This window comes from Bos mutus, chromosome 5 (genome assembly GCF_027580195.1).
Source record: "Bos mutus isolate GX-2022 chromosome 5, NWIPB_WYAK_1.1, whole genome shotgun sequence".
In the NCBI taxonomy this organism is placed as follows: domain Eukaryota; kingdom Metazoa; phylum Chordata; class Mammalia; order Artiodactyla; family Bovidae; genus Bos; species Bos mutus.
The window spans coordinates 43978425-44001727 of NC_091621.1; the positions used below are offsets into that span (position 1 = coordinate 43978425).

General features: G+C 44.8%; 1 protein-coding gene and 1 long non-coding RNA gene across 2 annotated transcripts in view; one reads left to right on the forward strand and one right to left on the reverse strand.

Annotated features, from left to right (window-relative positions):
• The window catches only part of LOC138987932 (uncharacterized), a 33911-nt gene extending 28683 nt beyond the window's left edge, over nucleotides 1-5228 (forward strand). The window contains exon 3 of the long non-coding RNA XR_011464235.1: nucleotides 3546-5228. This is a non-coding gene — a long non-coding RNA (uncharacterized lncRNA). The remainder of the gene's footprint in view (nucleotides 1-3545) is intronic.
• Nucleotides 1896-23274, reverse strand: CELA1 (chymotrypsin like elastase 1). Its single transcript, XM_005908701.3, has 9 exons — nucleotides 23137-23274; nucleotides 16721-16862; nucleotides 16034-16116; nucleotides 14958-15058; nucleotides 13930-14055; nucleotides 12621-12757; nucleotides 11023-11168; nucleotides 2796-2945; nucleotides 1896-2035 (listed from the first exon to the last, which is right to left on the reverse strand). Exons 2-9 carry the CDS (start codon nucleotides 16758-16760, stop codon nucleotides 2018-2020), a joined length of 801 nt encoding a protein of 266 aa, XP_005908763.2. The 5' UTR covers nucleotides 16761-16862; nucleotides 23137-23274; the 3' UTR covers nucleotides 1896-2017.
• Nucleotides 23275-23303: the final 29 nt, after the last annotated feature.

Here is a 23303-nt window from a genome sequence, read left to right on the forward strand (position 1 = left end):
CAAAAGGAGGAAAGGAGGTCAAGATAAACTTCCTAAGGACTGGGGAAGGAAGCTGAACGCCTGAGACAAAATCAGAAGGCCTTCTTTGCTATCATTTTCCAGATCACTCCCCCAAACAGCCATATTGCACTCAGAATCAACCATGTGACAGGCATTGCTGGGTGATGGGAAGCCAAGAATGAATGTTTTAAAAGTGATTCTTGACTTAAAAATGCTTAAAGTCTGGAAGTGGAGATAGGTTGTGAATCAGATGATTTTAGAGATGGATACAAAAATTTCGGGTAATAGGTCATTAGGGTTTATTCTGTTATAATGCTAGCTGTGGGGATGATCTAGAAGGGGCACAGTGAAGAAATGGAAGGACAAAGTGGGGGGAAGTGGGAGGACAATGGTGCTGTGGGAGCACTGAGAGAGAGATGGTGATCACCACAGATGTGTCAGTAGCAGAAGGAGGCCAATACCTGGGTCATTCTCTGGAATTCACAGCATCCTCAGTAATGCAGCCCAGCCACTGCTTCCTAAAAAACCCTCTTCAGTGCCAAACCCTTGGGAACTGAAATTGATAGTCACCAAATCATGAAGTATTAGAGCAGGACAAATCTTTGGAAAGTACCTAGGTTGGGAATCGGAGTAACAGAAAGGGTGACTTGCCCAAGGTTATCCAGTTCCTCTGGCAGGCTACAGTGCATAGCGTCGCACAGAGTCAGACACAACTGAAGCGACTTGGCACAAGCACACACACCCAGTTTGTTGGTAGTAGAAAAGAGATGGGAATACAGGTGTCCTGTCAAGCCCAGCTTCTTTTAAAAAAAAATATTTAAGTAATTGATTTATCTGGCTGCAAGAGGTCTTAGTTGTGGCATGCAGGATCTTTTAGTTGCTGCATGGGAACTCTTTTTTCTTTTTCATGTGAACTCTTGTTAATAGTGGTATGTGGGATCTAGTTCCCTGACCAGAGACTGAACCCAGGCCCCCTGCATTGGGAGCATAACGTCTTAGCCACTGGACCACCAGGGAAATCCCTTGCCCAGCTTCTTTTGCTGTACAAACTGTTCTAGAAGACTCTGCTGACCAAAGTAGCCTATAAATTGTGAGACCAGTCTTGGACAGTTTCCTCTAATGTAATGTTAACTCTCCAGATCCCTCTTGTCTGATCCTCAGCAGTTGCTATGAAAAACTGTTTCTGATCCCCTTAGCTTTCTCCTTTCAGTTCCCTCTTCGCTTTATCATACGCCACTCTTAACAGACTGAGCCCTGGCCAGGATAGGGAAGATTTATCAGCTTCCCAGTTCTGTGTTTTTTATAGAACCCCGGATCCAGTTGCCTGTTTTAGTCCAACCTTGAAGTGCTGACTCATACATAGCTTGAGGCCCCATATTCTTTTCCCCTCAATCCTTTCCTTTCTTTGTTCCGCATCTTCTTTTCTCATTTTTTCAGTTCTTTCCTCTCTATCTCCTTTCTGATTTGTCACTTTCACTGTCTGCTGGCACCTGACCTACCACCTAATCTTATACTCCTATCTCTAATGTATCCCCACAGTTGCCATGACTCAGAACTTTGGGGTGAGCCCTGTTCTAGGCACTGACGGGAGAACCAAAAGAAGGCTGAGCCCCCAATCTACCTGGGAGAGTCAGGGCACATTTTGTCATTCTGGAACATTTTTAAAGCCCTCTGTGCCTCTGAATATAGCAAATATGTGTGGGAGAAGGGGCAGACAGGCAGATTAACAGATGGGTAGATCCTTCAATTGGCTTAGTTTGTGAACTGACAGGGATGGCAGCAAATGGAAGAACCAGCCCAGAAATCTGGTGAAATCCAACTCAGGCCCTATAACTGCCTTTCCCCTAGAAGGCTTAATTACAAATAAAAAGACACAGGGTATTACATATATTCGATTTTATTTGCTTTTCCACATCTGGCTCAATAGTCTCTTAGACTGGTTTTTTCCTTGATGGCCTCAAGTTCTGCTGTCAATCCCAGAACCATCTTGGGAATACCACTGGACTCAGGAAGATGTTCAGTTGCTGGCAATGGCCTGAAGGAAAAACCGGTTATATCCAGTCAGCAACTTCTGCTCACCTCCTTTCTTTTTTCTTCAGGGCTCCTAGTTGAGTATGGCCCTGTACTGGGTTTATGGGGAGTTGTGAGGGTGGGAGGCAGGAAGAAGTTTTTAACTGGTCCAGGACAATTCAATGCTATAAGCACATACTCAGAACATAGTGGCAGACCTTGAACTGGTTGTAAGTCAAGGTTCATGCCACAAGACTCCAGAATGTGTTTGGAGGCTGGAGGGCACAGGTGGGATGGTGTGAGGCTCCACCACCAGGTCAGTGTAGGTACATTCTCACCTAGCCCTCAACCATTGTTTAAGGTGGTAAAACCTCTTGCCAAATGGTAGAGCAAATTCTCATGATGCCCTTAGAAAGAACTGGTGGGGGAGAATGTTAGTGCGTATTCCCTTGCCTGGAGTGTGCAGGCCTTTCTGAAGCCATTTTCCCCTTGGCCTTGACTTGGACAGCCCTGATAGGCACCTGGTTCAGGTCTGCTGTTGCCACCACCTTACTCTAAGTAGTAAACAAGATGGTGAAGCCTGCTTAGTAGGTATGTGAAGAGGAACTCAGGATGGCAACACTATCAGGGGAAAGTTCACTAGAGGGGAAGGGAAAGGGGTAAATAACTATTTGAAGGCGATGAGGAAGATGATGGCTTCTCCTGCCCAACTTTTGCTCCCCACCCCAGTCAATGCGTGAATCTCCAGGTGACTGTATTTCATCCCATCATTTGAGAGGACTCACATTATTTATCCAAGAGATGTAAGCAGAGACCCGGGTGAAGACTGTGGGCTTCTTGGAGACATTACAGCCCAGGCTGGATACAAAGCTGGTCACACCGTGGACAGCATACTGGCCATTCACCAAGCAGTGAAGGGGGCCTCCAGAATCACCCTGTGGGGAAGAGAAGCAGAGTCCTAAAACTCCAGATCTTTGGATCTTTGGGCCTTTGTTTCTGCTTACACCCTATCCACCCACATCTCTGTTTATAAATCCCGTACTGTATAAAAGCTCCAGTTGAAATCCCTACTTCCTTCGCATCCCCACTTTCTAAACAATTATAGTACTTCTTCCTTTCTTCTGCAGCCCATATGTCATGTTCTGCCTTGTGTTTTGGTTTCATAATTTGTTTCTAACTCCCACGCTTATCTGTGAGCTTCTTGAGACAGGAACTACATCTTGCTGATATTTTCCACTCTACAATGCTAGCCTAGAACTTTGAATGTCTTAAGTTCAATAGCTATTACTGACTTAAATTGAACCTACGGTAGGGGAAATAGGGTGTTCTAATGATTTATCTACCCCCAGCATTCAGACCAATGGGTCTAATTGTTCAGCATTTAGATAACAGGGTAGGTAGTCAAAACATGTTAAGCTAAACTGAGGTAAGGAGAAGAGAAAGTGATGTATTGGGTAGTGGTTACTTGCTTGGGCTCAGAATCAGGAGAATCTGAGTTTACAGATTATGACCTTGATACTCTTTTTCTTACTCAGTTCCCAGATGTCAGTTCTGTGATTCTAGACGTAAAATTGGAAGCTATTTCATTGAAGAATCTGACCAGCACAAGAGGGAAGACTTTGAGGTACTATCATTAGAAGTCCTCCAATGAACCGGCCTAGCCAGATCACCTGACAAAGCAGTTCCCTATAGATGAACCCCATCTATGGCCAGAGGTACCTATCAGCTTGCCACTGTCCTACTCTGAAATAAGAGCAGATGGTCAGGGATGACCAAACATCTGAAGAAAGTGTTAGTTGCTCAGTCGTGTCTGACTCTTTGCGACCCCATGGACTGTAGCCCTCCAGGCTCCTCTGTTCATGAGATTCTTCAGGCAAGAATACTGGAGTGGGTTGCCATTTCCTTCTCCAGGGGATCTTCCCGACCCAGGCATTGAACCCGGGTCTCCTGCATTGCAGGCAGACTCTTTACCATCTGAGTCACCAGGGAAGAAAGCCTCAATATAAAAATAAAGATCCTGAGTGAAGTAAGTCAGACACAGAAAGACAAATATCATATGATATCACTTATATGTGGACTCTAGAACAGAAGTAGAGTCACAGATGTAGAAAACAAACTTATGATTATCAGGGGAGAGAGAAATGGGCGGGGAGGGAAAAATAGGGAGATTGGGATTGACGTGTATACAGTACTATATGTAAAACAGGTAATTAATAAGAACCTACTGTACAGCACAGGGAACTTCTATTCAATATTCTGTAATGGCCCATGTGGGAAAAGAATGAAAAAAAAAGTGAATATATGTATAACTGATTCTACTTTGTGTATACCTAAAACTCACACAACATTGTATATTACCTATACTCCAATAAAATTTTTTTTTAAAAATTTAAAAAATAAAGATCAAAATAAAGAGAAAGAAATAAACAAAAAATGAAGACAACCAAGATTATGCAGGGAGAAGACTATAAACAATAAAACTATATAAGTATTATATCCATGATATAAGAAGAGCAAGCTATTAGAGCATTCAGAAAACAAAAAGCCTTTGGAAACATGAATATGATAGTAGAAATGAAATATTAGGCTAGGAGATAAAGTAGACAAACTATATAGAGAGAAAATAAGAAAATAGGAGACCCAGTTTAGGAGGTGGATTGTGAGTAACAGGAATTCTAGAAACAAAAAATGAAAACGGAGGGGAGGAAATCATCAATAAATAAACATTTTCAGAACCAAAGGTCTGGAGTTTCCAGGATGAAAAAACTCACTAACTATCCCTCAAAATGAATGCAAATAGACCCATACCAAGACACAGAACACTAGGTCAAGAGAAGATAAAATAGGTCAGTTATAAATTAGTGGAGAGTTTAAGGCTGAACTGGTGATGAGTTGAGTATGTTGTTAGTTGTTGTTTGGTCAATAAGTCTCATCCAACTCTTTGTGACCCCATGGACTGCAGCACTCCAGACTTCCCTGTCCTTCACTATCTCCCAAAGTTTGCTCAAACTCATGTCAATTGAGTTAGTGATGCCATCCAACCATCTCATCCTCTGTCGTCTCCTTCTCCTTCTGCCCTCAGTCTTTCCCAGCATCAGGGTCTTTTCCATTGAGTCAGCTCTTCTCATCAGGTGGCCAGAGTATAGGAGTTTCAGCTTCAGCATCAGTCCTTCCAGTGAATATTCAGGGTTGGTTTCCTTTAGGACTGACTGGTTTGATCTCTTTGCTGTCCAAGGGACTCTCAAGTCTTCTCCAGCACCACAATTCAAAAGCATCATTTCTTTGGTGCTCAGCCTTCTTTATTGTCCAATTTTCACATCTGTGTGACTACGGCAAAAGCCACAGCTTTGACAATATGGACCTTTGTCAGCAAAGTAATGCCTCTGCTTTTTAATATGCCATCTAGGTTTGTCAGAGCTTTTCTTCCAAGGAGCAAGCGTCTTTTGATTTCATGGCTGCAGTTACCGTCTACAGTGATTTTTAAGCACAAGAAAATAAAAACTGCCAGTTTCCATTTTCTCCCCATCTATTTGCCATGAGTATATATTATGCAAATTTTAAAAGACAATTATTAACTCTAGGGAAAACAAAATTATTCAGGGAATAGCATTTTACATAATTATAATAAATACTAAATGTTAATTTAACTGAAATTATTTTGGGATCTTGGGGTGGGGATCAGAAAAATTCATGCTTGAAGGGCAAGTATAAATGTGTAAAGGAAGAGAAGTTCCATATCTTGCATTATGCCTGAAGTGAAAAATTAAGTAGCAATATAAGTATATGCTTTTAGAGAGCTGGAGGTAGACATAAAAGAAATCAACTCAAGAGTTAAAAGTAGTCCCCTCTAGGGAGGGAGAACTTGTAGAAGAAACACATGACTGTTCTTTCCCACTATCAAGCCTCAGAGTTTTATTTGCCACCTTAAACAAGGTAATCATTCAATGAAAAAAAAAAAAAAAGAAGAACTAGGGAAAGAGACCAAAAGTTCAAATTGGGGCTAATTTTTTTTTTTTAAGGAAGTAGCTGTACCCCACCCTCACTATGTTTGGGAAAAGAAGATGGTTATTCTTTTTATAAAAAGAAAGATGTATATTCCTTTAGGTTATTGTACTCAATACAAAACAGTTTAAATATCTTCCACCTAAATTCTTATAGGGATTTGAGAGTATTTCTAAACTAGAGGAATGGAAGGTAATTGAATTGTGTACCGTATTACTGTCTTATGCTAATTGACCTGAAAAGAAACAAAAGCTCTGTAGTGAAGGAGGATATGGCTGAGGATTTTAGGGCAGAAGGAAGAGCTGGGAGAGAGCTCAATGGGAGTGGTTGGATTGCCGTGAGAGGCGTTTAGTGAATCCCCTCTGAGGAGATTGGCTGGGGACACAGAAATCTGAAAGCCCCAAAACCAAGACACAGTATTTGGGAAGTTCCAGTGGGAAGAGACTGTGGAGACACAACGGCCTCAGAGACTGATTTGCAGTGTCAGCCAGAAGGAAAGTACTCTAGTTTTTCAGAGTTCAAGACTTTGAGAGCAAACAGGGGAAAGTGAATTAAACTCAGAAAGGTTAAACCTTAAGAGGTTATTGGTGAGGCTGGCTGGTGAGGAACTGGAAGAATTTGACTTATGTGTTTGTCTTCATTGATTTATTTATTCATTTGGCTGCACTGGGTCTTAGTTGTGACATGTGGAATCTAGTTCTCTGACCAAGGATCGAACCCAGAGCCCCCTGTATTCAGAGCGCTGAGCCTTAGCCACTAAACCACCAGGGAAGTCCCACATCTTTTTTTTACCCTAACTTGCAGGTAGGGTTCCCAGGATACAGGACTTTTAGATGTGGACAAAAAAAAATGTTGCCTGCTGTGTCAGTACATGAAGTGTTGCCTGCTATTCTGGGAAACAATGAATGTTGCCCACTATCAAACCACCTGCCCCTGCAGCCACTCTCCACATCCTGAAGGGATTTCAAGATGGAGAAAAATGATACTGACCCTAGATAGTTACAATGAATATCAAAGGGCTGGTTTCTGTGAGCCCAGACTCTTGCATCTTCCCAGACAGGGAAAAGCACTGAAACCATTCACTTGAGATGTCTGTTTCTTGTTATTAGCAGTAATCTTTGATGGCTAACTGTTTTTTTTTTTTTCCCCAGCAAAAATTCTAACATCCCCTGGCTCCTTCCTTACCTCTTTGAAACTGTTCCTCTGAGCTGTCTGAAAGGGTGTCTTCCAGGCTATAGTCCTCAGTAGGTTCATCGACCAAAACAAAACTCTTAACTTGTAAGTTGTGTAGTTTCGGGCTTTTTTTCAGCTGACCTTGGGGAAGTCCTGGGAAAACTGGGATGAGTTGGTCACCTTACTTTCATAGTACTAAGTGCTCACCAAAAAAACCTTTAATTTTTGATTCTACTATTTCAGCCAGCCTACCAGTCTCCTTCTGGCTTCTCTTCCTCCTCCACCCAGCTTAGAGCTTGCATTTGATCTGAAATACTTTTATGTTTCAATAATGCATGAAAACCCAGCCCTGAACTAATCCATTGCCTACAACTAGATCCTTGAATGGAGTGAATAATTTACCCATATGATTATTGCATGGTCTCTAACCTCAGCCTGTCAGCAACATCATGGAGGCCAGTCTTTCTCCATTCATCTTAATCCAAATCCATCCAACCCTTTTACCCCTTCATTTTTCCACATTTGACTCCTAGTTCATGAGTAAATAGAAGCAATTACAGAACACCCACCAAATTTCAGCTACTCAGCCTGCACATTATTTCATATCCACGCATGTTTCTGTGTCCCTCTTCTATTCAAAGCCAGCTCCACCTGTGTTCTTGGTTCATCTCTTCCTTCCCCTCTGGGATCTTGCTGTGCTGTGCTGTGCTTAGTCGCTCAGTCATGTCCGACTCTTTGCAACTCCATGGACTGTAGCCCTCCAGGCTCCTCTGTCCATGGGGATTCTCTAGACAAGAATACTAGAGTGGGTTGCCATGCCCTCCTCCAGGGTATCTTCCCAGCCCAGGGATCGAATCCCTGTCTCCTGCATTGTAGGCAGATTCTTTATCAGCTGAGCTACCCCTGGGGGAGCCCCTGGGGTCTTGCATCATCCATTTATTCCCTCTCTCTGACTCTACAGGATCCTTTCCTCTCTGCCCAGAAATACACTCAATTTTCTTCAATCTTAAAAGATGCACCCGCTCCATGACTTTCATCCTCCTGAAAGCCACCAGACTTTTAAATTCCTCTTTCATCCAAGATTCTTGAAAGAGTATTCTATGTTTCTTGCTATTTCTTAGTGCCTCTTCATGCCTTACCTTTCAATCAAGCTTCCGTCCTCATCACTCCACTGAAACTGTTCTGGCCGTAGTTACCAGTGATCTGTCAACTGCCAAAGAAGCTACTTTCAGTTATGCTCTGTGGCTCCTGGCTTCACTGTAGGCTATGTGATGACCTGTCAGTATTTCCTGAGAGTTTGTAAACCTCTTATTACTATGGTTTTCTCTTACTTCTTAGATCCTTACGGATCCTTTGTCCTCCACCTAGCCCTGAAGCACTCAAATATTCCTGTTATCACAGTTCTTCCCCAACTCACTGTTTAATTTTTTTTTTCCCTCATTCTACCACTTTTCCCTGAGGGAAGTGGGGAGTAGAGGGTGGGAGAGTTTGAGGAATCTCATTTCCTGTTGAGCTTATCTCTAGCCCAGTTTTCTCTTCCAGGCTCTACTTTCTTTATATCTGGTTTCTTACCAGTTAAACTATAGCTGAATGTCCCACTGAGATCTCAGACTCAATTTGTCCAGAACCATATTCATCACTTTCCCTCCCAAATCCTAGAAATCTTGTCTCATTGGACGCTGCAAACCCCTCCCCCAAATCACTTAACTGAGATGCCTGGAAGTCACTCCTGATCCTCCACCTCCCTCCTTTCCACTGCGCTAACTTGGACCCTCAGATTTCTTGCCTAGATAATTGAAACAGTCTCCTAAGCAGTCTCCCTGCTAATTTTTCCCTCTTCAAATACATGCTTACCTTGTCATCAGAGAGTGCTTTTAAAAGGCAAATCTCCTCATGCTGTTCTCTTGTTTAAAACTCTTGAAGGGTTTCCCAGTGTCTAAGATAAAGTGCATGTCCCAAGCATGCTATTTGAATGAAGGCCCAAGTCCTGTGGACTTCCCTGGTGGCTCAGACGGTAAAGCGTCTGTCTACAGTGCAGGAGACCTGGGTTCAATCCCTGGGGTTGGGAAGACCCCCTGGAGAAGGAAATGGCAATCCACTCCAGTACTATTGCCTGGAAAATCCCATGGACAGAGGAGCGTGGTAGGCTACAGTCCATGGGGTCGCAGAGTTGGACACAACTGAGTGACTTCACTTTCACTTTCTTTCACTTTCCAAGTCCTGTGGCTCCTACCTGTCTCTAGTGTCATCTCCTGACATTCCCTAGAATGGTAATAGTTTAAGTTGTAGCCCAGAGGTCAGCACATTTTTTTTGTAAAGAGCCAAAAAGTAAGTATCTCAGGCTTTGCAGGTCCTACAGTCTCTCTCCCAACTGTTCAACCCCATGAATGCAGCCATAAACAATGTCATGAACAAGTATAACTGCATTCCAAGGAAACCTTCTTTTTAAAACAAACATTGAAATTTTATATTTTTCATGTGTCATAACATATTCTTCCTTTTTAAATTTTTTCCCAACCATTAAAAAAAAATATAAAAAACATTCTTAGCTCACAGGCCACACAAAAAACAGAGGCAGCAAGTTAGGTGCTGGAGACTGTGAGCCCTGACCGCTGCTCTAGCTCTAGGGAATGCCTTATAATTCTGTGTGTTCTAGGTTCTTAGCCTATGTCTCTCTTCAGGTTCTCTCTCTCTGAATATTTTTTCCTCTTTTTTCTTGCCTGGCTTTCTGTTTAACCTTCATGACTCACTATGAACTCTAGCTTCTCGGGGAAGGCAAGTCTTTTCTGACACCAACAGGTAGAGAGGGGAGTATCTGGTTTTTGGATTCCTGTATCACCTTTAGGCATGTCTTTATTATAACACTTAGCCACACTGTAGACGTTCTGTCCTATGTCTCTCCATTCCTCCACTAGATTGTGTTTATATTCATCTTTGTATCTTTAGTATTTTTAATACAGATGAATCAAACACAGTGCCTAGCATTTAGCAGATAATCAAGAACTTTTATTGGACTGCAGTACCAAATCTGTAAGATGGTGTATTGCTGATTGATCTTGTGTAAATAGAAGATGATTCATACATATATATAATTTTATAATAGTTTATATATATTCTATTATAAAGCTATTTAGTGTACTTTCCCCTACCGTATTCACCTGTATATATATTGCTATCAATACTACTGGGTCAAAAGGGTGGTGGTAGAGGAGCTATAAGAAAAATTAGGGGACTTCCCTGGTGGTCCAATGGCTAAGACTCTGCACTCCCAATATAGGGGGCCTGGGTTTGATCCCTGGTCAGGGAACTAGATCCCACATACTGCAACTGGGAGTTCACACGCCACAACTAAAGATCCCAGACAGAAGATCTCACGTGTTACAACTAAGACCTGGTTCAGTCAAATAAATAAACAGAATATTAAAAAAAAAAGAAAGAAAGAAAAATTGGGGTTGATGGGAGGGAAGCTACCTTATACACAGTCACAACCACCAATCCAGGCCTAGCCCTACTGCAGCCATTAAAAATCTAAGGCACAAATAACTTCTAAAGAACACTCACATATACCAACACAAATGTTAGGCCACATGCAAACTTTTGAGGTGGGGGCATCAGGCAGGCAAGATGAATTTTAAGGTTCCTTTCAACTTTGAGATTCCTGGAATACAGACTTACCAGCACAGAATAATTCTCATCCAGACACTAGACTAGAAAGTTGAGTCTCTATATATGGGTGGGAGTAGGTATGGAATAGGAGGTGAGGAAAAGGTAGGGGGTGAGAGGCAGAGAGGAGAGGGAGCTGGGGTGAGACTTCTGACACTCTGAGCCTGTGTTCACCTGGCATCCAGCACGAACTCCGTCTCCTCCAGCGCACACCATGGTGGTCTTCACAGTGGAGCCCCAGTAGGAGGAGCTGGAGCAGGTGGCGTAGTCCACGGAGGGCAGGTAAGCCTGCTGCAGGGTCTGGGCCAGCTGCCCATTGGCTGAACAGCACACACAACTTTAGAGGTCAGCCCCAGATGCTGTGCAGGGAAAACCTTCCACACCTGGCCAAACTTTCCCAAGCTCTCATGAAAGCTGAAGTCAGGGTAAGCTCCTTTTCTCTGCCATGTCATAGACTGTCCTCTTGTTTCTCTTTAGGTGAAAGGTACAGGCACCTTTCTTGACTAGTAGTCCCATATTCCAAACCACTAACTCATGACTACTTTAGTTAAGTAACTGCTAAGTTGGTTCAGTCGTGTCCGACTCTGTGCAACCCCATAGACGGCAGCCCACCAGGCCCCGCAGTCCCTGGGATTCTCTAGGCAAGAACACTGGAGTGGGTTGCCATTTCCTCCTCCAATGCATGAAAGTGAAAAGTGAAAGTGAAGTCGCTCAGTCGTGTCCGACTCTTAGCGACCCCATGGACTGCAGCCTATCAGGCTCCTCCGTCCATGGGATTTTCCAGGCAAGAGTACTGGAATGGGGTGCCACTAGAATGGTCTTTTTGTTAATAACTCATCTGTCTGTCCTGCTTCCTTACACCATAAACCCCATGGAGTAGAACTGGAACTGTGTAGCCTTCTTTCCATTTCTTAAGAGCTTAGTGCAGTTTTCCTTTATCTGATTTTTTTTTTTTCTTTTTGGATCCTTACAACAACACTTTCATGTTATATACAGATCGGGAGATTGAACCACAATGACATTAAGTGAACCGAGAGCAAAGCTGGCTTAGAAGCATGTCTGTCTCAGCCCCAGGTTTTCCCACTAGACTGTTGCTCACAGCAAGACCTCGCCTCTCCTGCAGAGCTCAGATCCTGCCCAGTGGCTCTCAGCCTTCTGCACCAGGCCTGCTGTCTCTACCCTTGTTAACCATCTCTGCTCATAGCCCCTCCCACCTTTCTGTGTCATCCAGTGACTTTCCCTTCTAGTAATCCTCCCTGATTGACCAGAAGAGGGCTGAGGCCGCCCCTGCCTTGACTTCTTTGGACCTGCAACCACCCCTGGCTCTTTCGCTCCAACCCACAGCCCAGTGATTTGTCTATGGGGGTAGCATGATGCTGTAGTGACCACCAAAGTGGGAGCCAAAATACCTGCGTTCTGGCCCCAGCTAACCAGGTACTAACTAGTCACTAACTAGTCATGTGATCTGGAACAGTCTTTACTTTCTTTGGGCCTCAGTTTCCTCGTATATAAAATGAGAGGCTAGTAAAAAATACTCTCTGAGATAAGGCCTTATTTTTTTTGTTGCTAAGAGTCTGTGAATCTCTGAATTGACTGTTGCATGGCTTGTTCTTAGGTTGATTTCACGCACCAGTTATTTTATCTCTGGTGGTTCCTCTGGTTCCTGGCCTCCGGCTCTGAACACTTAGGACCACAAAACTAGGGCTGCAGAAGCTCAGCCAGCTAATCAGTATCCATGTGGGGGATGGATGGTGCCAGTGCAGGCAACTTACTCTTAGTCCTGCCCCAGCCTGTGATGTAGCAGGGCGTGTTGTTAGCCAGGATGGTTCCCGACTGTGGCAGAACACCCAGCTGGACATAGCTGTTGAGGGTAGCACTCTGGGCCAGGCGCAGCACGGCGATGTCGTAACTGTGGGTGGAAAGGAGACTGCTTGCTGGCGGGACCGGAACTTCCTTCAGCTCAGCATAGGGACAAGCCCTCCCTAAGCCTTGTATCCCCACAGGATCGGAAACCAGTGACTTCGAAGAAGGAGGGGACTCGCCAAGCTTCAAACTTGAGGAATTGCGCATTTGGAGTCTAGGGTATTCTGTGTGTAACAGCAGCCCCTGCTGGTTAGGTCTTGGCATGGTCGCTAGTTCTTATTTGCAGCCCCGGGGAGTGAAGCTTAGAAAAGAGTGGAGGGCTGTGATCTTGGTAGTGGAGAAGAGTTCTCAAATGAGAAAGACATAAAATGCTTTGCAGATGTACCCCAGTTACTGGAGCCCATCCCCACTCCCACACTCTCTAGACTGGCCACCCTTTTAACTACTTCCTTTCCAAAAGTTTACAGCTTAGTCTTGCAGAAGTTTTCTTACTGTAAGATTCATTTTTAGGAAGTCCGTTTTTGCTAATGGTGGTGGTATAGTGGCTAAGTCGTGTCTGACTCTCACGACCCCATGGACTGTAGCTTGCCAGGCTCCTCTGTCCATGGGATTCTCCAGGCAAGAATACTGGAGTGGGTTGCCATTTCCTCCTCCAGGGGATCTTCGTTACCTGGGATGGAACCCAGGTTTCCTGCATTGCAGGCAGATTTTTTACCAACTGAGCTACAAGGAAAGCCCTTTGCTAATGGAGTCTATGCCATAAAATGAATAATAAATAACAATAGAAACAGGAACATTAAACTCTGCAGAGAAGGAGCTTCAGGGGATCCAATAATGCAGACCAGCCCAGATCAAACAAATCCCAAAGACCTTGAAATGTTCTCAAGTCCTAGTGTGTGCTCAGTCATGTCCAACTCTTTGCAACCCCATGGACTGTAGCTCATCAGGCTCCTCTGTCCATGGGATTTTCCAGGCAAGAATACTGGAGTGGGTTGCCATTTCCTCTTCCAGGGGATCTTGCTGACCCAGGGATCGAACCCACATCTCCTGTGTCTCCTGTATTGCAGGCAGATTCTTTACCACTTGAGACATTGGGAAAGCCTGCCAACATCTTAATTCTCAAAGTCCTCCTGGATGAATGTGAAGGAAGCCCAGACCCTGTGGCTGGGCAGCCAGCCCTCCACCTCCCAGCCCCGGGCCAGCGCCACCTTGCCCTACCCTGCAGCCACGTTGTTGCTGTTCCAGGATGGATGCACCACGATCTTCTGCACGCTGATGTACTGCTCGGTGCCATCATTCTGGCTCAGGTTGTGGTCTCCCAGCACCACACGGAAGGTCATTTGGCTGAAGGGAGAGAGGGAACCCCTGAATGAGCCTTTTCTTTCTCCTCTCAGAGAAAAGTTGGTAAGGCATCTTCCATCTCATTTTTAGGACAGGAACTCATCTTTTCTGGCCCCGGCAGAAGGAATATGGAAGACCCTGGGAGATGAAGAAATAACCAGCCCTCTCATCCCCAAGTTGCTAACTTGTGGAAGTGACAAAAAATACCATCAGCTTCATTTCCCCAATATACTAAGTTAAACATCAGAGGCTGAATATCTCATAAGTTGGGAGAAGTGTGGTGGGCATAAATGAAAGACTGTCTCTCAGACCACAGGGGGATGTTGAGAGGTACATAAGCTTCTAGACCAAGAGTTCTTAAAACATGGTCCCTGGACCAGCAGCACCAGAACTTGGAAACTTGCTAGAAATGCCGATTATCAGGACTCAGCCTGGAGTTCTCTATCAGAAACTCTACTGGGTGGGGCCCAGCAATCTGTGCCTTGTAGGTGATTCTGATATATGCTCAAATTTAAGAACCATTGCTCAAGATAAAATATGAAAAAACGGTTACCGATCAGGCATTGACTAGGTACTTAAATATTTATCTACTTAATCCTCACAATAATTCTACAAAGTAGGTATTATTACCCCGTTTTCAAGATAAGAGAGTAAGAGCTTAGGGAGCTAAGTAAGCCATTCAAGTTCACTTAGCTAGAAGAAGGTGGGACTGGATTTGAACATGAACTTGTCTGATGCCAGGCTTTGAAAAGTGCATAGTTTGTAGTTTTCATCTCACTACCTCCCTACAGTCCCCCAAACACCTTCTTAAGTCTTGTCCTGAGTGCTCCAGGATACATATTCCTCTAGAAGGACCAGACTCTTCTCCTCCCAGGAGCTCAGAAAAGCTGGTTTGTTTTTCTCACCTATCCACACAGTGAGCCGCTGTCATCACCCACTTCTGTTTGATGAGGGTGCCTCCACAGGTGTGATACCAGGAACTTCCAGACTTGTACTGGAGGGAAATCTAGATGGGGAGAGAAGAAAAGAGGGATAGGTTGGTGTTTTTTAAAAAAACTTCGTCCCAAACCAAGATCTCCTTAAATTCCTGCCGTCCCTCAAAATATCCGCCAACTATCTGGGCTACACATACAGTGCATTTGGCATCGTTACACTAGGTTGTTGCAAAGGGCCAAGAACCCAGGTCCTTCTACCTCCATTGCCTCTTGGGAAGGAAATGTAGCCATGGAATTGCTCCATCACCTAATTCACAAGCCGAGGTCCCCAGAACTCCCCTCCAGTGTTTTCAAGATACACCCTGGCCCTTCATTCAGCAGATGCTTAGAAATGCCACTGGAACATTCGTTTTAATCAGTTCACGCCCCCTCCTTCGGTGGCTCTTATCACACAATAACTCTACTCCTGAAAATGGAGACTCAAACTTTTGTAAATTGGGTTTAATTCAGAATTAATTGCAGTGATTCCTCTCAAAGTATGGCTATTCACCAGTCAATTTGCCAGTTTTACACAATTAGAATTGCTTAAATCAAAGCAGAGCCCTATTTTGAAAGTGGAAACTCTTTAAATAGCCACATGAACAACGTGCTTTATTTGGGGGCAGGGTGTGTTCAAATGTGACACACACTGCATGGAGAGGGCTGTGTGTGTGTGTGTGTGAAAGTGTGTTGCATCTATGTGAGTCTGGCATACAGTCTTGCTAGTGTGGTCCAAGTGGTATCGCTGGGAGTGTACATGAGGTTTGTGTTTGTGTGTGTGCCTGGGAAAGTGAGTGTGGTTGGTGTTTTTGCATTTAGAGAAAAACTCCTTTTGCATTTAGAAAAACACTCCTAAGCCTGTTCCCATTCATCTTCAACATCTAGAATCCAAGCAGCTGGAGAACTTCCTGTAGATAAGGATATGCACACATATGCATAAGAGTGTGTGTCAGGGCACAAGCAACTCTTATTTCATTGGCAGTCTGGGGCTGTGAAGGAACACCCACCTGAGAGGGCCAAGAATTCTTTGAGACCGCAGTCCCTCCAACTACCCGGGCGTTGGTTTCTGGAAAGTCCTGGGTGCTGTGTCCTTTGTGGAGCAGAAGAAAAGTGAGTGATGACTAAGCGTGGGGTCAGCTCAGGGTGGGAGGGCGGGTGGCAGTTGTGCTTTGTCTGCAAACTCACAGTTCCTCCTAGCAAATGAGGGGCCCAGCTGTGAGTTTTCTGGGTCCCTTTTGAAAGCAGGGAAGTCCAAGTGCCTTCTGCTTCCCCTACGTGTCCCCAGAACTCTGGCCCATTTCACACAGCCGCCAGGACCCAGTGGTCTCAGCCTCGCTCAGGGTCTCTACCCCTCGCCTCGCCCCCACCTGCCCACACACAGAGCTTTAGCTGGATTCCCCAGGGGGCGGGGACAGCAGTACACATGCCATGAGGCACCTGCTGAGGATGTCTTCCTGTCATCAGGGATGATGGGGAAGCTGGGGCCTGGAAGAGGCTCCTCTCTGCTTCAGGAACCTGTCAGCCAAGGGTTCCTGACATTTTCTATCACGAGCTCCAGGAGAGTAAAGTTTTTGCTAGACACACAGGCAGAGTCTCCTGCCTGCCCCAGGATAAGACCTGGGCTTAGTGAAAGCTTTCGGACCCTCCTGCTCTATCTCCCTCCCTACAGATCTCCGGCCAGATGATCCACTTACCATAAAGGACGAGAGAGGTGAACACCAGCAAGCGCAGCATGTTGCCAGCGAGTAGACCACTGCCCCCTTGCCATGAACCAAGCCCTCTTTATACTCCTTTTATCAGCAGCTTTGCTGACCTTCTTCCTGCCAACTGGCAGGGCTGTGGGTGAAAGGCAGGGAAAATCACAGGTGACATGGAAACACAAATGAAAAGATTTCTTTTCAGGTAAACTAATTTATCTATGATCAAAGACAGAACAAGGCCAGGGCTGAGTTAATCATCTCCTTTCAGTTGAAAAGCATCCAACAAACTCTTTACCAGAAATAAGATGGAAAGACAGGACTGGCTTTTCCTTTGGGGTGCTCCCCTCCTAACCTGCCACTGCCTCACTGCCCTCTGGGGCACTGTAAGTGCAGAGACCTACCCCGGGCACCAGAAGGTGGAGGCAAACAGGGCTGGAGGGTCAGCAGAAAGAAGGAAGAGACAGCAGCATCTCCCTGCCCAAAGAAGGAGATGGGTCATTCCCCCAGGACACAGACAGAGGCATAAATGCAGGGAGACAAAAGCAGAGTAGATGCAGTGGAGAGAATTATTATTTTTTCAAGAACAAGGTATACTTCCAAATGTTTATTACTCTTTTTTTTTTTTTAAAGGTGTGATTATGGTGGTGATGGTATCAAATTGCTAATGGTATTTATAAAGGTGTGACTGTGGTGGTGATGGTATCAAATTGCTAATGGTATTTAGTTTCCATTGGGTGTATTTTACTTTATGCATTTATTTTTCTCTCTGGCTGCCCCTTGGCATATGGAACTTTCTCAGCCAGTGATGGAATCTGTGCCTGCTCCAGTGGAGCAAGGCGTCTTAACCACTGGACCACCAGGGAAGTTCAGTGGAGAGACTTCTGATGGAGGATGGCATTAGGAAGCAGGTTAGGGGAAACTCATATGGATAGCAGATGAAATAACTCTCAGAGAAGGAGAGTATGGGGTGGGTGAGAAGAGAGAGCCTTCAGGATAGGAAGCTAGTCTTCCAGCTATGAGGGTGGAGGGCAGAGGATTGGGAGTTTCGGGGCAGGTGTATCCTGCAGGAGATGAGAGGCTCTGCCCATCAGAGTCAGGAGAGGAAGAAGGAGGGAGGTGCAGAGTGCCTGGTGGTGGGTGGCAAACTCTGGGTTGGGAGGTAGGTCCCTGAATGAGCACTGTGGGTGGAGCTGTGATTTAGGCAGAGAGAAGCCAGGAATGGTGCCACAGTGATGTGGCACAGAGGAAGCCACAATGGTGTGATCACTCACCTAGAGCCAGACATCCTGGAATGTGAAGTCAGGTGGGCCTTAGGAAGCATCACTACGAACAAAGCTAGTGGAGATGATGGAATTCCAGTTGAGCTATTTCAAACTCTAAAAGATGATGCTGTGAAAGTGCTGCACTCAATATGCCAGCAAATTTGGAAAACTCAGTAGCAGCCACAAGACTGAGAAAGGTCAGTTTTCATTCCAATCCCAAGGAACGGCAATGCCAAAGAATGTTCAAACTATCGCACAATTGCACTCATCTCACACACTAGCAAAGTAATGCTCAAAATTCTCCAAGCCAGCCTTCAACAGTACATGAACCGTGAACTTCCAGATGTTCAAGCTGGATTTAGAAAAGGCAGAGGAACCAGAGATCAAATTGCCAACATCCGTTGGATCATCGAAAAAGCAAGAGAGTTCCAGAAAAACATCTACTTCTGCTTTATTGACTATGCCAAAGCCTTTGACTGTGTGGATCACAACAAACTGTGGAAAATTCTTCAAGAGATGGGAATACCAGACCACCTGACCTGCCTCCTGAGAAATCTGTATGCAGGTCAGGAAGGAACAGTTAGAACTGGACATGGAACAACAGACTGATTCCAAATCGGGAAAGGAGTACGTCAAGGCTGTATATTGTCACCCTGCTTATTTAACTTATATGCAGAGTACATCATGTGAAATCCTGGGCTGGATGAAGCACAAGCTGGAATCAAGATTGCCAGGAGAAACATCAATAACCTCAGATACGCAGATGACACCACCGTTATGGCAGAAATCAAAGAAGAACTAAAGAGCCTCTTGATGAAAGTGAAAGAGGAGAGTGAAAAAGTTGGTTTAAAACTCAACATTCAGAAAACTAAGATCATGGCATCTGGTCCCATAACTTTGTGGCAGATAGATGGGTAAACAATGGAAACAGTGAGAGACTTTATTTTTGGGGGCTCCAAAATCACTGCAGCCATGAAATTAAAAGACACTTGCTCCTTGGAAGAAAAGCTATGACAAACCTAGACAGCATATTAAAAAGCAGAGACATTACTTTGCCAACAAAGGTCCGTCTAGTCAAGGCTTTGGTTTTTCCAGTAGTCAGGTATGGATGTGAGAGTTGGACCATAAAGAAAGCTGAGTGCTGAAGAATTGATGCTTTTGAACTGTGGTGTTGGGAGAAGACTCTTCAGAGTCCCTTGGACTGCAAGGAGATCCGACCAGCCCATCCTAAAGGAAATCAGTCCTGAATATTCATTGGAAGGACTGATGCTGAAGCTGAAACCCCATTACTTTGGCCACCTGATGCAAAGAGCTGACTCATTTGAAAAGACCCTGATGCTGGGAAAGATTGAAGGTGGGAGGAGAAGGGGATGACAGAGGATGAGATGGCTGGATGGTATCACTGACTCAATGGACCTGAGTTTGAGCAAGCTCCGAAAGTTGGTGATGGACAGGGAAGTCTGTTGTGCTGCAGTCCATGGGGTTGCAAAGAGTCGGACACGACTGAGAGATTGAACTGAACTGAACTGAACTGAAGCCAGGAAGGGGAGGGGGGATTGCACTAAGGGCTGCCTCTCCAGCCCGATCCCCCAGGATTCTAACCTAAAGCAGACTTGGACCCGGGGAAGAGGGCTGAGATGGCTGGGGAACCCTGCCCTCTTTTGTCATTCTCCTTCCACCTCCATGCCTCCTCTGGAGAGTAGGGAGATGGCTCTAGCCTCAGGATGAGGAGTCTAAGAGGAGGCTCGAGCCTCCTGAAGGTTACAAACTCCAAAGTGAGCCTTTGAGGGCAGGGTCAACATCACATCCATCTTTGTATTCTTTGGGAAAGCCTAATATGTATTTGTTTAAAGACTAGACTGTTGAGCATTGCACTTAATACCCTCAATACTGTTGCCTAATCTCACACTGAGCCTCATCTCTCACGCTGGTCAGACTCTTCATCCTGATTCTGAGGGTGAAGTGTGGAGGAAGGCTTGGCTTTCATTCTGAGGCTCTGCATTTTTTTCTGAGCAATGCTAGTTCCTTTTGAAATAAACAGAGCCACATAAATACATGTATAAAGATGTGGGTTCTAGTAAGTGCTGTACTTAGTTGCTCAGTCGTGTCCAACTCTTTGTGACCCCATGGACTGTAGCCCACCAGGTTCCTCTGTCCATAGGGATTCTCCAGATAAGAATACTGGTGTGGATTGCCATGCCCTCCTCCAGGGGATCTTCCCAACCCAGAGATCGAACCCAGGTCTCCTGCACTGCAGGCAGATTCTTTACCATCTGAGCCCATCAAGGAAGCCTGGGGTCTAGTACAGTTGTCACCAAATTTTGTGTAGTTTGTCATAAAATTTGTCACAAAATTGTGGAAAACCTAAATATTCATCAATAGAGGAAGATTAGATAAATTGGGTTTAATTATATTAAGGAATACTATCCAACTTTTACAAAGAATGAGTTAGGGACTTGCTGGTGGTCCAGTGTCTAAGACTCCATGCTCCCAGTGGAGAGGGCCTGGGCTTGATCCCTGGTTGGGGAACTAGATCCCACATGCCACAACTAAAGATCCTGCATGCTGCAAGGAAGATGGCAGATCCGTTGTGCTACAACTAAGACCCAGCACAGCCAAATAAATAAATATTTTTAAAAATGAAATAAAAAGAGTGAGTTAGACTTAAATGACATGATATGAAAAAATGCCCTTGGTATATATTAAATGAAGATAACAAGTTTCAAACAATATGGTACTCTGTGTGCGTGTATATTCATTGTTGTTGTTGTTTTTTGCCAAGTTGTATCCTACTGTTTGCAACCCCATGGAATGCAGCACACCAGGCTCCTTTGTCCTTCACTGTCTCCCAGGGCTTGCTCAAATTCATGTCCATTGAGTTGGTGATGTTATCTAACCATCTCATCCTCTGCTGCCCCCTTCTCCTTTTTAAAATACATACATATATTATTTATATATATTTGTTTTATATAGCGGGCTTCCTTGGTGTCTCAGATGGTGAAGAATCTGCCTGCAATGCAAGAGATCCAGGTTCAATCCCTGGGTTAGGAGGAGCCCTGGAGAAAAGGAATGGCTACCCACATATATATTTATAAATATATATATATATATATATATATATATATATAAAACAGGGTACAGAAGGTTTATACCTAGAAATTATTTAATTAATTTTTATAGAAAATATTACTTCTAGACAATGAATCAATAGGTATGGGAGCACTGTGATGATCTATTTCCCTCTTTTGTGTGTGTACTTTTTTTGGCTGTACACCTTGGCTTGCGAGATCTCAGTTCCCTGACCAGGGATTGATCCCCAGCCATGACAGTGAAAGCCTGGAATCCTAACCAGTAGACCACCAGGGATCTCCCCAGTTTCACTTTTAAAACACATTTTTCTGTGTTATTTGACTTATCTACAGTATTATTATTATTTTTGACTGCTCCTGGCAGCCTGCCAGATCTTAGTTCCCCAACCAGGTATCAAACCCATGTCCCCTGCATTGGAAGCTTGGAATCTTAACCATTGGACTACCAGGGAAGTCCCTTATTTTTGTAATTAAAACTAAGAAATATATTCTAGGACACTTATTCATTTTTGACAATGGCACACATTCTCTTCAAGTGGGAAATAGATCCCTAGAAGGGACCAGCCACTCAGTGCTAAGGTGAGAGGTTTCTGCAGCCAGGGGACAGTAGCACAGCACTAACCAGCATCAAGATTTTAAGCAGGATTTACGGTTTTAGTTTAGCCCTGAGAATGGCACTTTTGCCAACAAAGGTCCGTCTAGTCAAGGCTATGGTTTTTCCATTGGTCATGTATGGATGTGAGAGTTGGACTGTGAAGAAAGCTGAGCGCCGAAGAATTGATGCTTTTGAACTGTAGTGTTGGAGAAGACTCTTAAGAGTCCCTTGGACTGCAAGGAGATCCAACCAGTCCATCCTAAAGGAGATCAGTCCTGGGTGTTCATTGGAAGGACTGATGTTGAAGCTGAAACTCCAATAATTTGGCCACCTGATGCAGAGAGCTGACTCATTTGAAAAGACCCGGGACGACAGAGGATGAGATGGTTGGATGGCATCACCGACTCACTGGACATGAGTTTGGGTGAACTCTGGGAGTTGGTGATGGACAGGGAGGCCTGGCATGCTGCAGTTCAGTCCATGGGGTTGCAAAGAGTCAGACACGACTGGGAGACTGAACTGAACTGAAAATGGTCAGGGGGTGGATTTTAATAACACAGATGTGGGGAGAGGTCAAGGCCAGCCTGGGCTAAGGGCAGGCCACGACTCTGGTTTCTGAGCCCTTCCACCACCCCATTAGCTCCTTTCTCTCTTCTTGAGCACCTCTCTTCCTTGGTCCTCCCTTCACCCCCAAACCTGCTGCATCTCTCACTCCTGTGGGTTATCCTTAGCTGACTGCTCCTGGGTGAGGCTCTCCTGCTGTGGGGTTGGGGTGAGGAAACTGAGTGCTATGACAGGGCACCTTGGTTGGGCATGCATCATAAGATGGGGCTGCAGAGCTGCTGGCCGATGCTATAGAGAATATGAAGGATATCAAGATAAACGGCAGACAATCAGTGCCTGATAAATGTCTGGATGCTTAATGCAACCGAGAGTAGGGCTAAGATTGGAGTTAAGGACTAAGACTCCCTAGAGCTTACCAAACTTATTAGCATGGCGGTCAAACTCTTCTCAGTGGGGACCCCACCCATTGTCCTACACAGCTGACTCCCCCAGTAAACGCAGCAGGCACAGTGCCCGAGGCCCGTAATACTTCTTAGGCCCGCAAACGTGTCTCAGTCTCTACAATCACTCTGGACTATGTTCATCTTAATACCAATGCAGTTGTAAGAAATATAATTTAATATTTTTTAATGATGGCTCAAGTGCCTAGGGCTCATGAAAGCCAAAGTGTGATCCTGACCTTCTGGCTTCTACCATCCACTGCGCCCTCACCCTGAGGTCTTCCTGGTTTCTGCATCCACTTGTACTGCTGTCCCTCTGCGACTTTTCTGACACGTGAGATCTTTCCTTACTGAGCTCTTCCTACCTGAGGATTCATCCTTTGAGGTCTAAGGTCAAATGTGAAGCCTCTTTGTGAGGCTTCCTTGATTTCCCTAAAGGAAAGGAACTGTTCTAACTCACCTAGTCCAGCTCTGAAAATCTCTAGTTTTGGTATGACTTGTTCACAGCGTTTTTCCCAGCTCGAGTGGGAGTTCCACAGGGGGAAGCCTCATATGTCCTCATGTCTGCCCATGCTTGACACAGTTGTGTAGGCCAGATTGAAACCTAGAGGATTTCTAGAGACAAGA

Coding starts and splice junctions, on each gene's coding strand:
- CELA1 (XM_005908701.3), bottom strand. CDS start 16,760: ATGCTGCGCTTGCTGGTGTTCACCTCTCTCGTCCTTTATG. Junction 14,056..14,957: donor GCGGCTCACTGTGTGGATAG/GTGAGAAAAACA, acceptor CTCTCCCTTCAG/CCAAATGACCTTCCGTGTGG. Junction 12,758..13,929: donor AGCAACAACGTGGCTGCAGG/GTAGGGCAAGGT, acceptor TTCCACCCACAG/TTACGACATCGCCGTGCTGC.